The following is an 18,037-nucleotide window of genomic DNA, read 5'->3' as shown; positions in this document are numbered from 1 at the left end:
GATGAGGTTTGTTAGATTTCACCTGGTGACAACATGGGTGAGAAGATAAGGAGGACATAAGGGGGATACAGGAATTTTGGGGCTTGCCCCCTTACCTGGGCTCCTGGTTAGTGTGTGATTGGCATTTGTCAGATTTATCTCACATCCTTTGCTGTATCCCTGTTCTGAAATAGAAAAAGATTTCACTTAAATTGTGTGAATCTTTGCTACTTACATTTCTGGAATGTTTTGAAGTCCAATTAGTAAACCTTCTACAAATGTAATGCTTTATTAGATAAAGGGATAGGTATATAAATTGTAAAGAGAAGAAATGACAAATATTTTGAGAAAGAAAAAAAATAGTTAAAAAATGGGGCACAATTGCACATGAAAACAAAAATCACAGTGGTTTGGAAATCTGAAAGAAAGAATTCTAATCTTCTTCAATCTGACCCAGCATTTTCTTCCTGAGGAACATGTCCCAGGTTGACAGGGATTCATTTTATTTTATTTTAGTCTTATGGTTTGCACTTAATCAGTGTTTTTACTAGCACAGCGAGAACAAGCTCTCACCTAGTAACAATCCTGGACTCAGACTGTAATAATAATAATAGTAATAAAATAATAATAATAATAATAGATTAACTGTTGAGATTACTGTAACAATTTGCCACCTAGTGGCCAATCAAAATCACACCCACTAATTTTGCAAAGCCCTGTTTACCTCCTCTATGGATAATAACTTGAGTACTTAAGATTAGGCACCTTTATTCAAATTGAGCACATACTTTTGATTTACTGGGATGCCTTTTTCTTTTTGCATGTAGATCCTGCCATGTTGTTCACTGTTCAACTGCAGCTATTTGCTCCTGAGTGGTTAGAGGTTAGAGACACGCTCATGAGGCAAGTTCTTTACTTCTAAAATTAATGGATGATTTTTTTTCCCAATTACTATACATTGTTATATAAAAACAGTGGGAAGACTTAGCAAAATGAGGACATCCACAGCCTTTCCCTCACCCAGCATGTCACTTTGTCATAGAAGGAGATAGGTTCGTCAAGCAGGACCTGCCCTTCATAAACCCATGCTGACTGGGCCTGATCATCTGGTGGCCCTGCAAGTGCTGCGTGATGATAATCTGCTCCATGAGCTTCCCTGGCACTGAGGTCAAACTAACAGGCTTGTAGTTTCCCCGGTCAACCCTCTGACCCTTCTTGTAGATGGGCATCACATTTGCTATCCGACAGTCGACTGGGACCTCTCCCAATAGCCAGGACTGCTGATAAATGATGGAAAGTGGCTTGGCCAGCTCTTTTGACAAAAGAAGAGCTTCTGAAGAGCCTATAGCCAGTCATTGCAGCACTCCAGTCATGGGAGTGGTCCCACCACGTTTCAGTGATGGCAACAAAGTCATAGCTAGCCTACTGCATGATGGCTTACAGCTCCTCCTGCTTGTTGCCCATGCTGCGCACATTAGTGTAAATGCACCTCAGCTGGTCCATTGCCTGCTCCCCTGGCCCTGACACTGTTCCCCCTGGCACACCTCTAATGAGCCTTATTCCCTCCCCATCCCCGTCCCCCTTCCTACCTAGTTTAAAGCCCTCTCAATGAGCTCTGCCAGCTCCTGTGCTAGTGTCTGTTTTCCCCTTCAAGTCAGGTGGGACCCATCTGCAGTTAGCAGGCCGGGTGCCGAGTAAAGCACCCTGTGGTCAAAAAATAAATAAAAAATCTCTGTGTTGGCACCAGCCTCTGAGCCACCTGTTTATCAGGTGGGCTTTCCAAGTCCTCTCTGTACCCCTCCCTGCCACTGTAGGGATGGAGGAAATCATAACCTGTGCTCCCGCTCCATCTACTATTTTTTCCAGTCCTCTAAAGTCCTTGAGGTGGGCCTGTGCGAATCTCATGAGGTTCAACAAGGCCAAGTGCAAGGTCCTGCATCTGGGCCTGGACATTCCTAAGTACAAGCACAGGCAAGGTGGAGAATAGATTGAAAGCAGCCTTGATGAGAAGGACTTGGGTGTGTTGGTCAATGAGAAGCTTGACATGAGCCAGCAATGTACGCTGGCAGCCCAGAAAGCCAGTCATGTCCTGGGCTGCATCAAAGGAAGCACGGCCAGCAGGTTGAGGCAAGTAATTCTTCCCATCTGCTGTGTTCTTGTGAGACTCCACCTGGAGCACTACATTGTTGGGGCCCCCAACACAATAAGGATATGGAAGTATTAGAACGAGTCCAGTGGAGGGCCACAAAGATGAGGGGCTGGAGCACCTCTCCTACGAAGACAGGCTGAGGGAGTTGGGGTTGTTCAGCCTGGAGAGGAGAAGGCTCAAGGGAGACCTTAGAGTGGCCTTCCAGTACCTAAAGAGGGGCCTCCAGGAAAGCTAGGGATGGACTTTCTGTCACAGAATGTAAGACAAAGGGTAACAGCTTTAAACTAAAAGAGGGTAAATTTAGATTAGATATAAGGACAAAATTATTTACTCTGAGAGTGGTGAGGCACTGGAACAGGTTGCCAAGAAAAATTGTAGATGCCTCATCCCTGGAGGTGCTCAAGGCTAGGCTGGATGGGGCTTTGAGTAACCTGATCTAGTGGGAGGTGTCCCTGCCCACTGCAGGGGGGTTGGAACTAGATTATCTTTTAGGTCCTTTACAACCCAAACCATTCTATTATTCTATGATATACAAAAACCTGCCACACGTAATTTAAGCAGTCTATTTCATGTAAATGGAATTGCTTACCAGGGTAAGAGTTTCTGGGTCAATCTCTGATTTTAAAATGATTGCAACTGACAAAACTGTCACAACTTGACCTTGATAAATAGTCTTGCACACTGGGAAATACCCAGAGGTGACAGTGGGGAAGTTCTCACTGGAATGGCTTCAGTGGTAAAAAGATCTTAATATGCAGGACAGGTGTCTAGATAAACTGGTGTCCTTGGCAGTGAGGGACTGTAGATGCTTCCTGCCCACTGATATGTATAAAGGATCAAGAAAGGTTAATTGCAGCAGACTTGGAGATGTGACTGGAATGTGTGCTAATTCTGCCATCCCAAAATACTTGACATATTTTAGCTGCCTGTCAGAGTGCATGCAATGATACCATTGTTGGGATTCCAGGCACGCCTTTAAATATATATATATATATATATATTAAAGCTGAAAGCAAATAATCAACATTATTCTGATTATCCTATCCTAGGATAAATACTGTTTTAACACATAAAATCTGCCCATGTACATGTACACACATAATCACACACTCAGGCACACCCAGACACACTCCCAGTGTGCTCTCTTCTACATGAAATATTTTTACCACTTTTTATAAAACAAGACTAGCTGAAAAGCTAGATAAACTTCCAGGGCATGTATTACTTGGATAGAAAGAAACTCTTGGAAAGACCTGGTAACCTTCAATGTAGTAAGAGTCACATCCTGATATTCTTCCTTTCTAGACTCTTTCGACCCATATTTCTATAGCATCTAAACTTGTGCACTGGCTCCATTCCCCATTTCTGTGCCAGATCTGAGTTCCAGTCCTGGTGGGATCACCACAGCACTGCATGTCCCCTGATGCAGATATACCAAATGCCTGTGCTATTTTCAAGGTGTTAATCTTGCGCTTAAGGCTAATAAGCCTCATGCACAATCCTCTCTGCATGTCAACCTTTGGCAGTTGTCATTAGGATAAACACTCTCCTTTGACTGTGAGCCTAACTGTCTCTCCCATTGTTTCTGGGAATGGTCGCTGGCTGCTGGCTGCTCAGGAAGTGGCTGCAATCTTCTGTTGGTTCCTCACATGGAAATCAGTAGGCATCTTCTATCGATTCCAGTGGGCGATCTCAGGAATCCAAATATTAAAATAACCTTATCCTGATGAATAGCTTATAGAGGAACCATATAGCAATGAATACCTAATGCGCTTTGTGATAGCAGGTGCTTCATATTATGTAGAACATATGCTTAAGTTCATACAATCATAAAATCATAGAATATCCTGAGTTGGAAGAGACCCACAAGAATCACCAAGTCCTGACTCCACACAGAACTACCCAAAAATCAAATCATATGTCTGAATGCGTTGTCGATAGATGTCTTGAAAACCAGCAGGATTGGTGCTATCACCACTTCCCTGGGGAGTCTGTTCCAGTGCTCAACCAACCTCTCAGTGAAGAACCTTTTCCTAATATCCAACCCAAACTTCCCCTTTCACAGCTCCATGCTGTTCACTTGGGTCCTGTTGCTGTCACCAGGGAGCAGAGGTCAGCACCTGCACTTCTGCTCCCCTTGGGAAGAAGCTGCAGGCCACCATGAGGCCTCTTCTTAGCCTCCTCTTCTCTTCCTCTTCTCACTTGCTCTTGTTTAACTTCCTGTGGTTGGTGATTGCCCAGCTCTCCAATTTGTCAAGATCCCTCTGCAAGGCCTCTCTGCCCTCAAGGGAATCAGCAGCTCCTCCTAATTTAGCATCAGCTGCAAGCTTACTTAGCATGCATTCCAATCCTGCATCCACATCATGTATAAAACATTGAAGAAAACTGGCCCCAGAATGGAGCCCTGGGGAACCCCATTAGTGACTGGCTGCCAGCATGGTGTAACCTCATTTGTAACCTTTGAGCCTGATCTGCTGGCCAATTGTTCACCCATCATAGTATGTATTTTATTATTTTATCAAGAGGGATACTTTGAGAAACAGTATTGAAAGCTTTGCTGAAATCCAGAAAGATTATAATGACTGGCTTCCCTTGGTCAACTAGATGGGTAACCTTATCATAAAAAGAAATTTAGTTAGATAAGCAGGGCTTTCCTCTTGTGAACCTGTATTGGCTATGACCAATAGCTATTGTCTTTCAGATGTTTTTCAATATCTCCCAGAATAATATTCTCCATAATTTTATCAGGCACTGAAGTGAGACTGACAGGTCTTCTTTCTTGCCTTTCTTGAGAATTGGAATGGTTTTTGCCAGTTTCCAGTTGACTGGGACCTCTCCAGATTCCCAAGACTGTTGAAAAATAATTATGAGAGGTCTCGCAGTGACATCAGTTAAGTATTAAGTTATAAGTAATAAAATGAAAGCTATATTTTTCCTTCAGATCATGAAAATTCAGTCCAAAATCTTTGGTGCCAGGCTGTGGATTTAAAGATTGAAAACATTTTCAGACTACAGTTGTTTCGTTGTTTAAGACAACCAAGGGACTATATCTCCGGGGACACTTTACCTGTTGTTGCTGCCTTTTAATTCCTTGGTCTTTCCCTGTAGTCCATTAATAAAATCCATCACTTTGCAGAACAGTTAAAAATAGATTAATTATAGTATAAAATGGATACATAAAACATATGGCAATTTGTTGCATAGTGAGCAGGAAATAGCACTGGCTAACTACAGTATCAAATAGATAAAATATCAAAATTCTTTTTCATGTGTAGGTCCTTTTCTTTGCTTTTGTTCAGAGCTGTGTTTACATTTCTGTTTGTCCTGTAGTTACAGTTACCAAACTCTGAATTAATTTCTTCTTTCTTCTTTCTTTCTGGTGGTGCCAACATGTTTGGGTTCAAGGTCTAAAATTCAAAGCTATAACATGCAAGGCACATGCTCATGTGAAAACAGACCAACCTCTGAGAAACAGGGGTAAGGGGAATGTGGACATATGAGCAACATGCATGATTCTCCCTGCATACTCTTCTCTCTGTTGTGAGGTATACCACAAAAGGCACATCAACATCAACAAATTTGCCCCTAGGGTGCTCCATCCAGAACATTTTCCTCTAAGCTGTGCAGTTTGACAGTAGAGGTGCTGTGAGAGTTCATGGATGGCTGAAGCATTATTCATAAAACAACAAACACAGTGGCCTAAATGCAAATCTATTGCCAACAGGCCTGATGGATACAATAAGACTGTGAACTAAAAGAAGAGCTAGAAACACTCTTCTTCCATGTTTGACTACATGAAACATAGAAATGCTTTATCTCCCTAGTTAAAAAAAAAAAAAAAAAAAAAAAAAAAGTTGTGGATAATAAGGTATTGGAGCTTGTTTTGAAGTTCTTTGTAGAACCATTTACTTTAGTATCAACTGCAAATCTACTGAGGAGTTGAAGTACACACTAAAAACATTTCAGTAAGTTTTTAGGTGTATATGAAATATTTTCCAAACAAAAAATACAAGATCTCAAATATGTACATAATTTAAATGAAAATGCCATTAAAACACATGAGACTCTTCTAAGCCTTAAGTGAAGACTGAAAAGCTGCATTCCGAGAACAGGACTTTTCACATGAATATTGCTCATTATCCCTGGGTCAACGGAAGATTTTAGCACTGCATTTTTATAACTGTGCATAACCACCCTGTTGTTTTAATTAGACTTCATTTACATGTCTCAGAAAACTGTTCAATTAATAAGTAAGAGTATAGTTCACAGTGGTTTGTTTTAAAGTTAATAATTTTGATTATCCTACTAGCAAGAGGATGAGAGTCTTAAAGAACCATTACTACATTTCACAACAGTAAAGGTTCAGATTCATTTATACTGCAATTAGAAAATAATTGCATTGACTAATTATTTTAAAAAACTTAAAAATAGAATTATTTGTAATTTATATTTTATATATAATTTATAGAATTTAATAATCAGAGAATTAAATCATAATAATAGAATGATAAGATGTAGCTTTATACATCCAGTCTGCCTTCTCAATCAGTTTGTTCTCTTGTGATCTATTTCAGTCTCTTATCTTCAAACTTTCACTGGATAGTTGATGTCAGGTCAGCATCCCTAGAGAAAAAAAAATACAAAGATATATAAAGCCTGATATAATTAAGGCAGTTATTTTCTAGATTTTGCATAGCTCATTGGACTCTGAAGGGTTTGTCATGACTTCCATACCCTGTAACAGAAGAATAAACAAAGGGGTTGAAGCATGATGACTGTCACTTGGAAACTAGATTAGAGCTTCCAAGTTAGTTCTTGAAGGTCTTAGTTTTTGAAGAATAGTCTCTCTGCAGACTGCAACCACAAGAAAAGCTTTGAAGGTCATAACCCATGTGAGTACTCTTCCAAGCAGTGCTGTTAAAGAGTGCTTTGAGGTGTTTTGCATTCACCATGCATTAGCCTAGAACATCACTCAGAGGGTAGTGAGTTCTATGCACTAGCCTAGTTCTTCACTCAGAGGGTGGTGAGGCACCAGAACAGGTTGCCCAGAGAGGTTGTGGATGCCCCATGCCTGCAGGTGTTCAACACCAGGCTAGATGAAGCTCTGAGCAACCTGATATAGTGGGCAGCATCCCTACCTATGGCAGGGGGGTTGGCACTAGATGATCTTTAAGGTCCCTTCCAACCCAAGCCATTCTATGATTCTATGATCACAACTACAAGTCCTAGTTCTACTCATCAGTAGACTTCACTTCAAAACACGGCTAAACAGACCATCCTGTATCTGGCACACACACAAAAATACTCTTGGATTTAATTATCTAAGTCTGACTTTCAAGAAACATTCTCCGGATCACCAAGAGACTGTTGTGATTCACCCAAAAGAACAGTTCTACCATAAGATGATAAAATACTCTTTTAAAAAATAGCAGATGGTTTAACTAGGAGCCTGATTTGAAAATAACAAATTGCAGACCTGGGCCCAAAAGGAATACCTTGCCCTTTGGCAACTATTAAAGTCTCCAATAAACTGCAAATACTCAGTATTCCAGTGCAAAATTCACTCTTCTTCCAAGCACTGATGTGCAAATATAACCATTCACTGAGATCCATGGGAAAAGCACACAGGTAGCACCAATTCTGCCTCATCTTGTATTTTAATCCTGAGATATAAACTGCTCTCAACAGGCAAACTGTTCTCCAACATATGAGGGGAACTCAGCAAGTGGCCACAGCTTTGTCTTACATACTTACACATTGTGTGAAAGGATAATTTTATTCCAGGTTACAAAGTTTTTACGACTGAGAGAGTCTCCTCTATCTAGGCTTGAAAAATGCCTATAACAAAGGGTTCTCTGTCTACTGCAGCTGTTCAAACAGTGTACTGGGTCTGGCTGGGATGTTAACTTTCCCTGCAGCAGCCCATACAGTGCTGTGCTCTGCACTTGGAGCTAGAACAGCAGTGGTACCACAGCTGTGGTGTGTCTGCTGCTGAGAAGTGCTGGCACAGCATCAGGACTCTCTTTAACCCTCCTAGGGGGTGGGCAAAAAGTGAGAAAGAAACATCATCAGGGCAGCTGACCTAAACCAAACAAAGAGATATTCCATACCATATGATGTCACACTCAGCAATAAAAGGTGGAAAAAGGAAGAAGAGGGAGGGGTGGGCTCTCGTTGTGAAAACGTCTGTCCTCCTCCCGAACACCGGCTACGTGCGTTGAGGCCCTGCTTCAAGGACGTGGTCAAGCATCGCTCATTTGTGGGAAGTAGAGAGTAATTTATTTCCTCTGCACTTCCACACAGCCTTTACTTGTTTTGTTTAGTTATTCCCTTTCCCCCCTCCCTCTTTCCCTTTCCCCTTTTTCCCTTTAGTTGAATTGTTTAATTAATAATAATATTTCCTTAATAATATATATATATATATATATTTCTCTTTAATTAAATCATCCTTCTCTCAACCCGTGAGTTGTTCTTTCCTTTACTTCTTCCCCTCCTCATCTGAGGAGGGGGAGTGAGAGAGCGGTTGTGGTGTTCAACTGCCTAGCATGGTAAAACCACCACAAATAGCTACAAATTTTCATTGGCCTCACAGAACTCAAGTTTCTTTGCAAATCCTAGTGTAAATCTGTAAGAAATCTAAAAGGTATTGCAAAACAATGGTTTGCTATCCAAAATCTGAAATCCTATTCAACAGTGTTGAACATAAATTTCTAGAAGTGAACTTTCTCAAAGCGTCAGGTTTAAGATACGGGGCTTTGTTTCAGACGCATCCCTAAAAATAATGTTTAAATCAAATCTGCTTAAAGATATTCTGAAGTGCTCCACTGACATTTGGTAAGATACACTTGCTCCCTCTCTTTATCTATCTGTTCATCCATTTGCTTCCGCTGTCCCTCCCTTCTTCTCTCTAGTAATCATATGTAAAGTGACTCTGCCTGAAGAGCATGGGTGCTGATGTGAAAGGGAGGTTCTCCACCAAAACCAAGGTCTTTTACTCTTTCTTCTTTGGCATGAAGCATATAGCAATGCCTATCTCATGTTGCAGCCTAAGTATATAAATGCACCAAAGTGAACACATCTTTTCTGGAGGAAAATTTCTAGAAAGGCCTAGATTTTTTCTGTTCTGCTTTTGAATGAAGAAAAAAAAAGACAAAGCATTTGAATTACTACATTATCTTTATTTGTAGAGCATACATTTTTTGTCTTCAAAGCTTAGGACAGGTAAGATGAGTATGTTTTGTTCCAGTTTAAGAATGTTTTCTATCACAAAAGCACACAGAGAAATGAGACATTTCCATAAAGCAGAACTGTAACAATCAGGATTTTTGGAGTTTTTCACAGATATTAATGCCCAGAATGGTTGGAATTCCTGCGCTGGCACAGCTATGATAATTCAGTAGTGCTAAAAATGAAACAACAACAACAAAAGATATTTTCAGTGACAAGATCCCTGTATCCAGAAAGGAAGAGTCAAATACACAAATTCGTTCTCAGTTATGGCCCTGCTCAATGTTCCTGTTGGTCTCAGTTGTTACTGTATAAAACTTTTATTGTGTAACTCAAAAGGGAGGAAACACCTGTATGGCTTTAAATCACCTCTGTGTTCCTTTCCCACCACCTGCATGGAGCAGGTAGCATGCTGTCAAATGACAGAAGATTGGTGGGACCATTGTACCATTGGGGTGTAAGATGGGTACAACTGCTACACAGTGGCTTCCTCTGTGACACTAGGCAAACCACTTTGGAATAGCAGTTTCAGCTATTTAGATGCTTAATGATGAAAAATGGTGCTTTACTGGATTTTCCAAAGCATGCAAGAGCTTTACTCTTTCAAATTTTCCTAGAGGTTTACTCTTCTTCCCTAAAACAGGGCAATATGTTCCTGCCTCACAAAGGTGCCACATGGATTTAGGATTAAGATAGAAAGGTGCTTATACACTGTAATGGAAGCATAATGTTCTATTCTTGCTACTTACGTTGTTCACTCTTCACAAGCTTGTAGAGAGGCAGACCCTTGCAGAGTTGTTCAATGGGTTTACCATAGAGAAACCAATCCTTGATATTTCCAAACAGGGAACTGCTGGATTGAAACTGTACCCACACGTTTTGTGGAGAATACACTTTCTTCATAGTCTGAAGAGAAAGTGTTAGACACCATCAGTAATGTAGCTTTGATTTCATGCTACTATGATGCAATGCTACTATGGCATCCATTGAGAAAAATGCCATGATCTAAAATCACCTTCCTTTGCCTCATATAAAACATTAGCTAAAAAATCTACATGTTTTTAAATACCTTTTTTTCAATCTATTCAGAAACAAAGTACACTAGATACTAATTCTATCAACACAGTGAAACTGAGTTGAAACGATAATTAATAAATTGCTAATTGACTGCAACATATCTTCCATTAATCTTCCCACTCCATTAAGGCACTCTGAAAAGCACAGTAAGAAGTTTTGCTATAAATGTACTATTGTTAGTCTGTCATAAGGTGGACCAGAACTCAAGTTCATCTCCAGGCAATGCTTCCAGTCACTTTCATGAAACCTTTGCCTGAATAGGAAAATCTCAGTCTGGTCACAATGAACTGATTTCTAAATTCTGTTCTGAAAAAAAATTAAAAATATTTCAAATGATGTCAAGGACAAAATATTAGCATACCAATGAGAAAAAAAAATCAATAAACCTTGTGTGATCTCACATTGAGACCATCCCAAATTTGTCAAAATACACCATTTCCTCAGGCATGGGATCTTACAGTTCTAGCTATAATGACAATCTACTATATGCAAGGTGGGTCATAATTGTTTATTATTTTAAAATGATGTTCTATATGATATTTCCTTGAAGTTCTATCTTGTTAGATCTGTTTGATCATTGCTAACCCTGGAAAAGACGTTCCTAAGAACAACAACTGTTCTTGAAAGCAGAATGGAGGGATCCCATCATACCATGTAACTTGTACACAGTAGTCTTTCTTGTATACAGAATAGGTTTCTCTACAAAATCACCTTTTTCTCAAAAGCCAGGCGTCCAATTTCTTGCAGCTCTGGGATGGAAGCCTCAGATATTTTCAAAATAAAGCAAGCATTTCGTGAAAACAGCCTTGTTGCAACATATCCCTGTGATTTAAAAAAAAAAAAAAAAGAAAAAAAAAAAGTAATTCATTAAAAATAGTTTCCAGTGGTGTTTGTTGATTCTCCCTACTTTTTAGGGCAATCTAGAAGAAAAATGAAGTGGCTACACTGACTGTCATGGTGGAATGACTCCTCATTTCCTCATTTACATTGTCACCTTTGGGGAACAGAAGCAGCCTGGCCATAAGACTTGAACGATCTTTTCCCATGGACTTCTGCTGTACTTGCTAACTTTCTATACATGAGTGTATACAGCCAGCTCTTCACTCCCTTGCATTGAGGTCAATGATATTCTTCTCAGTTTCATGAATGACCACCATGTGTTTTACTACAATTCTCTTAAAAAACTTTATCATCATATGTGTGAAAGAGAGATTGCATAAGAGGAGTAGAAGTGATGGGAGTATTCAATGAAACAGTGTTTCAGGACAACTCATGATGACAATGCACTAAAATAATTTCTCTGAGTTTATTGAATTCCTTAAAGAGACTGTTAGAATATAGTCAGATTCTTAGATTTACTTACATGACTGTAGTCAAAAATAGTATCAGAGGAGTACACGCCAGAACGGACATGGACGTCAGCAAGGTTCTTCTCATTGCTGATAGTCATAGTTGCAGTGACATAATCATTGTTAGGTTCATTCAGGACAAAAGTCTTTGGTAAAAAAAAAAGAAAAAAAAACGAAAAAAAAAAAAAAAAACATTGTTCAATTGTTCATCTGGTTTGCACTTTTAAAGACACAATATATATAAATGTTTTCTCTCAAATGGACAGTCATGATTGTTTTATATACATGTGAAATCCATTAACAACTCTCTAGCAATCTCAAGAGGCCCTTGTGGTAGAGACTAATTATGAGAGATTTTGAGTCAGGGTGAGTGGGGATGGGACAGGCCCATACTGCAGGCTTTGGAAAACAGCATGTGGCATCCCAGTCATTATACATGGCAGCAGCAATGACTCAGAGAAGATTAAAAGAGTCTTCAAATTTTAGCTTGAGCTAAGGGGACCTATGCTCCACAAATTTCTTGTCACTGCGCAGGTGCACAGAGCTGCCTCTTTGGCTCATATGATTGTCACCTTGGGTAAAAGCTAATTTTCTCTGTGCTTGGTAATAAGCATCATTTTAACTTCTTCTGTTATTTTCTTCCTATTAAATTCCTCCTTTCCCAGGAATTTAAAACATTTTATACAAATACATGCACTAGAAGGCTTGTCAGTCTACTTACTTGCAATGCAGAAGTTTGAGTCCAAAAGACTCCCAGCAAAATGAGAATTGCAGCCTGTAAAAGGAACAAGTGTTCTCACTCAGAAGAAACAACATGCAGTGTCATACACAGATGGACAGAGATAGACAAAAAAAACTTTGTTCATGATTTGGGGGAAACAGACATATTTTCAGTTTGAAAAATTACCCAATCCACATGTGTACTAATTTAAAGCAATTACAGTTCTTCATTCTAAAATTCTTGCTATCAAGCTTTCTTTTGCCTGTAAGGGTAAAAATGCAGAACAATCATGACATTTTACGCTTCTTTCAAAAGTCACACCCCTTGACAACATGTTACTTTTTTTTTTTTTTTTTTTTTTTTTTCTCAGAATTGGGAATTATTAAATCATAACTAAATCTCCTGCAAGCAAGTTCTGCATTCTTCACTCAAATAATGTTTCCACTGAATTCAAGGAGCTTACTGCACCCACAAGAAACACAGGCTTCCTAACGAACAACCAAAAAAGAGAAAGAAAAAGAAAAAGAAAGCACACCAATACAGAGGTCATATTAGCCCCAGTACTGTACTGCTAATTTGAGCATCTTCCTTTCTATACTTTTATTTTAAAAGCAACTTTTAATAGTATAAATTCAATAAAAATGTATATACTTACAAATCCGTTCATTTTTCCTTCAGATTAAAAGCAAGAGGCTGCAGAAAGTAAGAATGCAGGAAAACTCCAGAGACCTTCAACTTTTATATCTTGCAGTAGGTGTGGGAAATACTTGACAGAACTGTTCTTCGTGATTAGAACAAGTCCATATCTACATGCCATGTACCTCATATCTGAAATTTTGGTCTGGCATAGATAACCAGATCTTGATATGTTAAAAGCAGTCAATACATCAGCTTTTGTGAGATTAATCACTCTCCAAATGGCTATTATTTACTGGTTTAAACTTCACAGAAGTTTCCACTCCTTCTAGTTCCATTTTTAATATTTAACAGGATATTGTCTAGAATTAAATGGCATAAGGAACTCTGCTTTTCATTTATACAATATGCATTTTATCTTCTTAAATACAATCCCTAACAGCTTGATAGTCTGCAGACAAAGACTGAAAAAAAAAAAAAAACAATCACCTACGTTATGCCAGGTTATGTGCCAACTACTAAATAGACCACCTTTTCAGCCATTTCTTCTATCTAGTAAATGCATGATCTTTTCTAACAAAAAGTGCTGCTCATTTTTGAACAGTTGCCATGATACATATCACATGCATTGAAATTAGTGACGTAGTTAGGAATAATGATTGTGCTTCACAGACAGAATCTAGTTAATTGCTAGCCTAGGAGCGAGTAACATGAAACTCCAGAGGATGGAGTATGTGTGGTTCACACAAGGTCACAAAACAGCAGAAACAAGATGGAGATTCCTAAGTTAAAGTTACAACTGTTTTCCATCTTTTATGTCAAATATCAATGACCACATGATATTGTCATGAGGTATTCTCCTGTGAATAGGACCTTGCCTGGACTTCTCATCTCATCTGTGACTCCATATCAGCCAGAGCAGATAACCTTGATGAATCACAAGCTACTTTTTACTAAAATGTCACAACTAGGGCCTACTCCTTCCAATAAAATGAGAATTCAGCCTGAAAGCCAACAAATTTCTGTAATCTGTCAGAGAATCACACAGTGGTTGAGTTGGCAGGGAACTCTGGGTACATCTGGTTCAGCCACTGCTCAAGCAGGGCCACGCAGAGCATGTTGCCCAAGACCATGCCCAGACAGCTTTTGAAGATCTCCAAGGAGGAGACTACACAACCTTTCTGGGCAACCTGTTCCTGTGCTCCATCACCACACAACACAGAAGTGCTTCCTGTTGCTTCGATGGAACCTCCTGTGCTCCAGTTTATGTTCTCTTGTCCTGGCACTGGGCACCACTGGCAGGAGCTTGGCTCTGCCTTCTTTGCACCCCAGCTTCAGGTATTTATATATTTTGATGAGATGACCGTTGAGGCTTCTCTTTTCTAGGCTACAGTCCCAGCTCTCTCAGCCTTTCCTCATAGGAGAGGTACACTGGTCCCTTCATCATTTTTGTGGCCCTACGTTGCACTCTTTCCAGCATGTCCACTTCTCTCTTGTACTGGGGGCCTGTGTCTGGACCCAGTACTACAGATATGGCCTCACCAGGGCTGAGTAGGGGGCAGGACCATACCCTTTAACTTGTTGGCCACACTTTACGTAATGGAGCCAGGAATACTCAGCCTTCTTAGGGGCAAGGGCACGTTGCTGGCTCATGTTGAACTTGGTTTCCACTAGGACCCCCAGGTCCTTTTTAGTAGTGCTGCTTTCCAGCTGGGCTCTCCCAGCATGTCCTGATGTCTGGGGTTGTTCCTCCCCAGAGGCAGTATGTTGCACTTCCGCGTGGTGAACTTTGTGAGGTTCCTGTGAGGCCATATCTCCAGCCTGTCCAGGTCCCTCTGGATGGCAGCATGACCCTCTGGTGAATCCATCACTTCTCCCAGTTTTGTGTCATCTATGAACTTACTAAGGATGCACTCTACCCCATTGTCCAGATAATTAGTGATGGTTTTAAATATTCATCAGTCATCAGGAATAATAATTTAAAAAAGAATGAGGTTGTACAGCAATGATTTCTGCAAACATGCCTCAAAATAAAAAGGAAATTGTATGCATTTGCTTTGTAACACACAACTCTACGTGGAAAATTTTATCTCAAGTGTGACAAAGCTCTGCTGCTAAGCAATATATCAGAACATATATATAAACAGATATGAAATTGTGACAAGCATGGTTAGATTAGATTAAATTAGATTAGATTGATGTTATCCTGTTGAAAGCTGGCTCTGCCCCTTCTTCTCAAATGATTCTTTGTTTGCAGGATTACAACCTTTTGCAGAAGGGTTCAGGCACAAGCTAAAATTAAAAGCTTTAAAAAGTCTTAAAAGTTTAAAAATTAATGTTAAATTAACTTATAGTAATAATGATGTTTTCATATATTAATTTATTTTGAGAAACTTTCATAACATTAAAGGATGAGCTTCTGCTCTCTTAAGCATCAGTATGCAAGGCCCCATAGAAGAGCAGAGCAATAAGCAGTATTAAGTGAAGACAACTTAAAACAGTAGCCATGATCTCATGACTTCCACCTTATATTCATTGAGAATGTCAACTAGTCAGATAAGCCCAAAGATAAAAGATTAGTTTCTAAAAAGCATTTGACTAATTAACCTTATTGCAAAAGAGAAAATAATTCTAGTTGTCTCATGTCTGTAACTCAGGAAAAGCCTAGTTATACCTCCAATAGGAAAGCCCTGCTTTTTGGAGACTTTTCCCCACAATGAAATTCATATGTCTCCCAGTAATATAACTGAAATTAGCATGCATTCATTTGGAATCAAAAATATCCATGACCATGCCACAGTTCTCAAAGTGCCCTGATACATTAAGTAACTAAATTAATGAGCTGCATAAGAAGAGCTATAAATCACTCTAATTTTCATGTACACAACCATCACTTTTGCCTGCCCTCAGTCAGAGCAAGGTTTGGGTTTGGAAGTAGCCATTCAGAACTCCTCCGTGACGCTCAAATTTCACGGTGATACCCACTCTCTCAAGTCAGTCTTATTGCTTTGAATACTTTTGATCTAAGTGAAGACTCTCAAACTTCTCCCCACATGAAGTGACTGTTACACTTGCAGACTGTTCATATCAGTACAGAGAAGCCTGGAGGAAATGGAAACTTAGTAATGTTCAGAACAAGCAGTATATTGTTACAGCAATGCATATTGTCACAGGAAACTTAATTTCTCTGGTATTTTCATAAAGCCACATATTTTCAAATACATTCTAACTTAAACCAGTAAAACATGATTAAGTTACAGAATTACTCTTAATCTATGCAAGCAAAATTGCAAGAAAAATTTGACCCATTATTTGGCACCATCATCCACTAAAAAACATTTAAACAAAAGACCCTTGGAAACGGTATGAAAAGAATACTTGTATAATTACAGTTCATGTCTGATTACCAAACCGGAATTTCAACATACAAGGGAGATTGATTTAATCAAGTTAATGTGGGAATAATACTATCAAAACAAACTCTCTTGGTGACTAATTTTTTTTTCCATGTACTTTTGATAAATATTTGCTTTATCAGGGAGTGAGCAGGTATTGGGAGAAAAGTAAGGAATGAAGCAACACCTCAAAAAGCAACAAAATTCTCTACGCTTATGTTTGCATTCAGCTGGGCATGTCACACACTGGATCAAGATGGGGTGACAGAGTCTAGAAAAATCTATGTGCATGGACAGGTCAAGCAGAATTTGTTGCATCCAGTAATTAAAAAACAAGCTTCTAGGACCTAGTAAAAGCACACCCTCTCTGCCCTTTTTCCTGGCTTCTACAATTGTAGTTAGTTTTGTAATCTATTCTAAATGTCAAATGCTCTAGCTGTGTACGTTTCCCATACAACTACTTAAGTAATCAAAAGTTGATGGAAAATTTGGAGATTCAGGTTTCCAAATGTGACACATTATTATAATGGCCAAATTGGCTATGGCTGTTAGAACAAATGGACCAAACTGTTTTCCAACTCATTACTAACAACACCACAGGGACTACCATTATAGAGTTTGGTTTCTCACTGCCTTTCTCAAGAACTAGTTGATTAATTAAATTTCCAGAGACTTGGAGAGGATTTTGTGACATTCATAATGAACTTTCTTGTGTATTTTGGATCTTTGAGGCTAGCGACATACCTGTCCCCATAAAGCATCCACAAACCAGACTGGTTAGAAGAATGAAATCTTTTTGCTTAGTAATTTAATACTTCCATTTACCATATTTTAAACCTCATGCAAATTGCAAAGTGGTAGCAAAATGAAGATGGAACACATTTCTTCCACTCACCCACAGTGCTGTAGTCCAAGTAAGACATCCATTAATGACAGTATGATGAACTGGGGCCCTTACTGGTATAAATGAGAATTGGACCTTAACTTCTTAGTTAAAGTGAGATTCCCCAGCCTTGTCAATTACAGTTGCAGCAAAGATCTTCAGCAATTGACAGCAGTGGAGAATTTTGTTCAGAGACACGAGTTTGTGAGAGAATCTCCATCATGTCATTCTGGAAATGCAAAGGAAATGTAAGGGTGCAAACCCATACTGTAAGGTGCAGAATTGATACACAGAGAAAATGATGGAGCTACTACTAAATAAGAACTGCTTTTTGAGTACTTAAATGAGTACCTCTTAAAGTGCTTCTTCTGTAACAAGCACAGGTAAGAAACAAATCCAAATTATCTAAGACTATATATGTGTCTCTGTATACTATACAGCAATGGAAACCACTCTTGGACATCTAAATGGGTCAATTAAAATATTAAATAAACATTTGCAAGGTTTCTGCAGCAAACAAGGCAAATTAACTCTTTCTGGGGCATGACTGTACATAATTATCAAATTCAGATGAACTTTTAAAAATATACTTTCAAAATAATAATTAATATAAAATGTCCA

General features: G+C 39.1%; 2 protein-coding genes across 5 annotated transcripts in view; one reads left to right on the top strand and one right to left on the bottom strand.

Moving 5' to 3' along the window:
- The window catches only part of LOC118177394 (gastrokine-1-like), a 33,268-nt gene that overhangs the window by 10,355 nt on the left and 4,876 nt on the right, over positions 1–18,037 (top strand). The window contains exon 1 of one of the 3 annotated variants that reach the window (XM_035345059.1): positions 17,397–17,664. The exons of 1 other annotated variant lie outside the window; for it this stretch is intronic. The gene's annotated coding sequence lies outside the window, so the exon portion shown is untranslated. One more of the 3 variants, XM_035345058.1, reaches the window with a different exon arrangement.
- GKN2 (gastrokine 2) lies at positions 9,286–15,080 on the bottom strand. Of its 2 annotated transcripts, XM_035345056.1 has the most exons (7): positions 14,735–15,080; positions 13,158–13,602; positions 12,503–12,556; positions 11,796–11,927; positions 11,144–11,254; positions 10,105–10,261; positions 9,286–9,530 (listed from the first exon to the last, which is right to left on the bottom strand). In XM_035345056.1, exons 2-7 carry the CDS (start codon positions 13,167–13,169, stop codon positions 9,445–9,447), a joined length of 552 nt encoding a protein of 183 aa, XP_035200947.1. In that variant the 5' UTR covers positions 13,170–13,602; positions 14,735–15,080; the 3' UTR covers positions 9,286–9,444. The 2 variants fall into 2 exon arrangements, with proteins under 2 accessions (XP_035200947.1, XP_035200946.1); XM_035345055.1 differs by lacking the exon at positions 14,735–15,080 and having other exon boundaries at positions 13,158–13,705.

This window comes from Oxyura jamaicensis, chromosome 22 (assembly GCF_011077185.1).
Source record: "Oxyura jamaicensis isolate SHBP4307 breed ruddy duck chromosome 22, BPBGC_Ojam_1.0, whole genome shotgun sequence".
NCBI lineage: Eukaryota > Metazoa > Chordata > Aves > Anseriformes > Anatidae > Oxyura > Oxyura jamaicensis.
The sequence above is the reverse complement of the archived record's forward strand: the minus strand, read 5'-3'. Positions and strand labels throughout refer to the sequence as shown.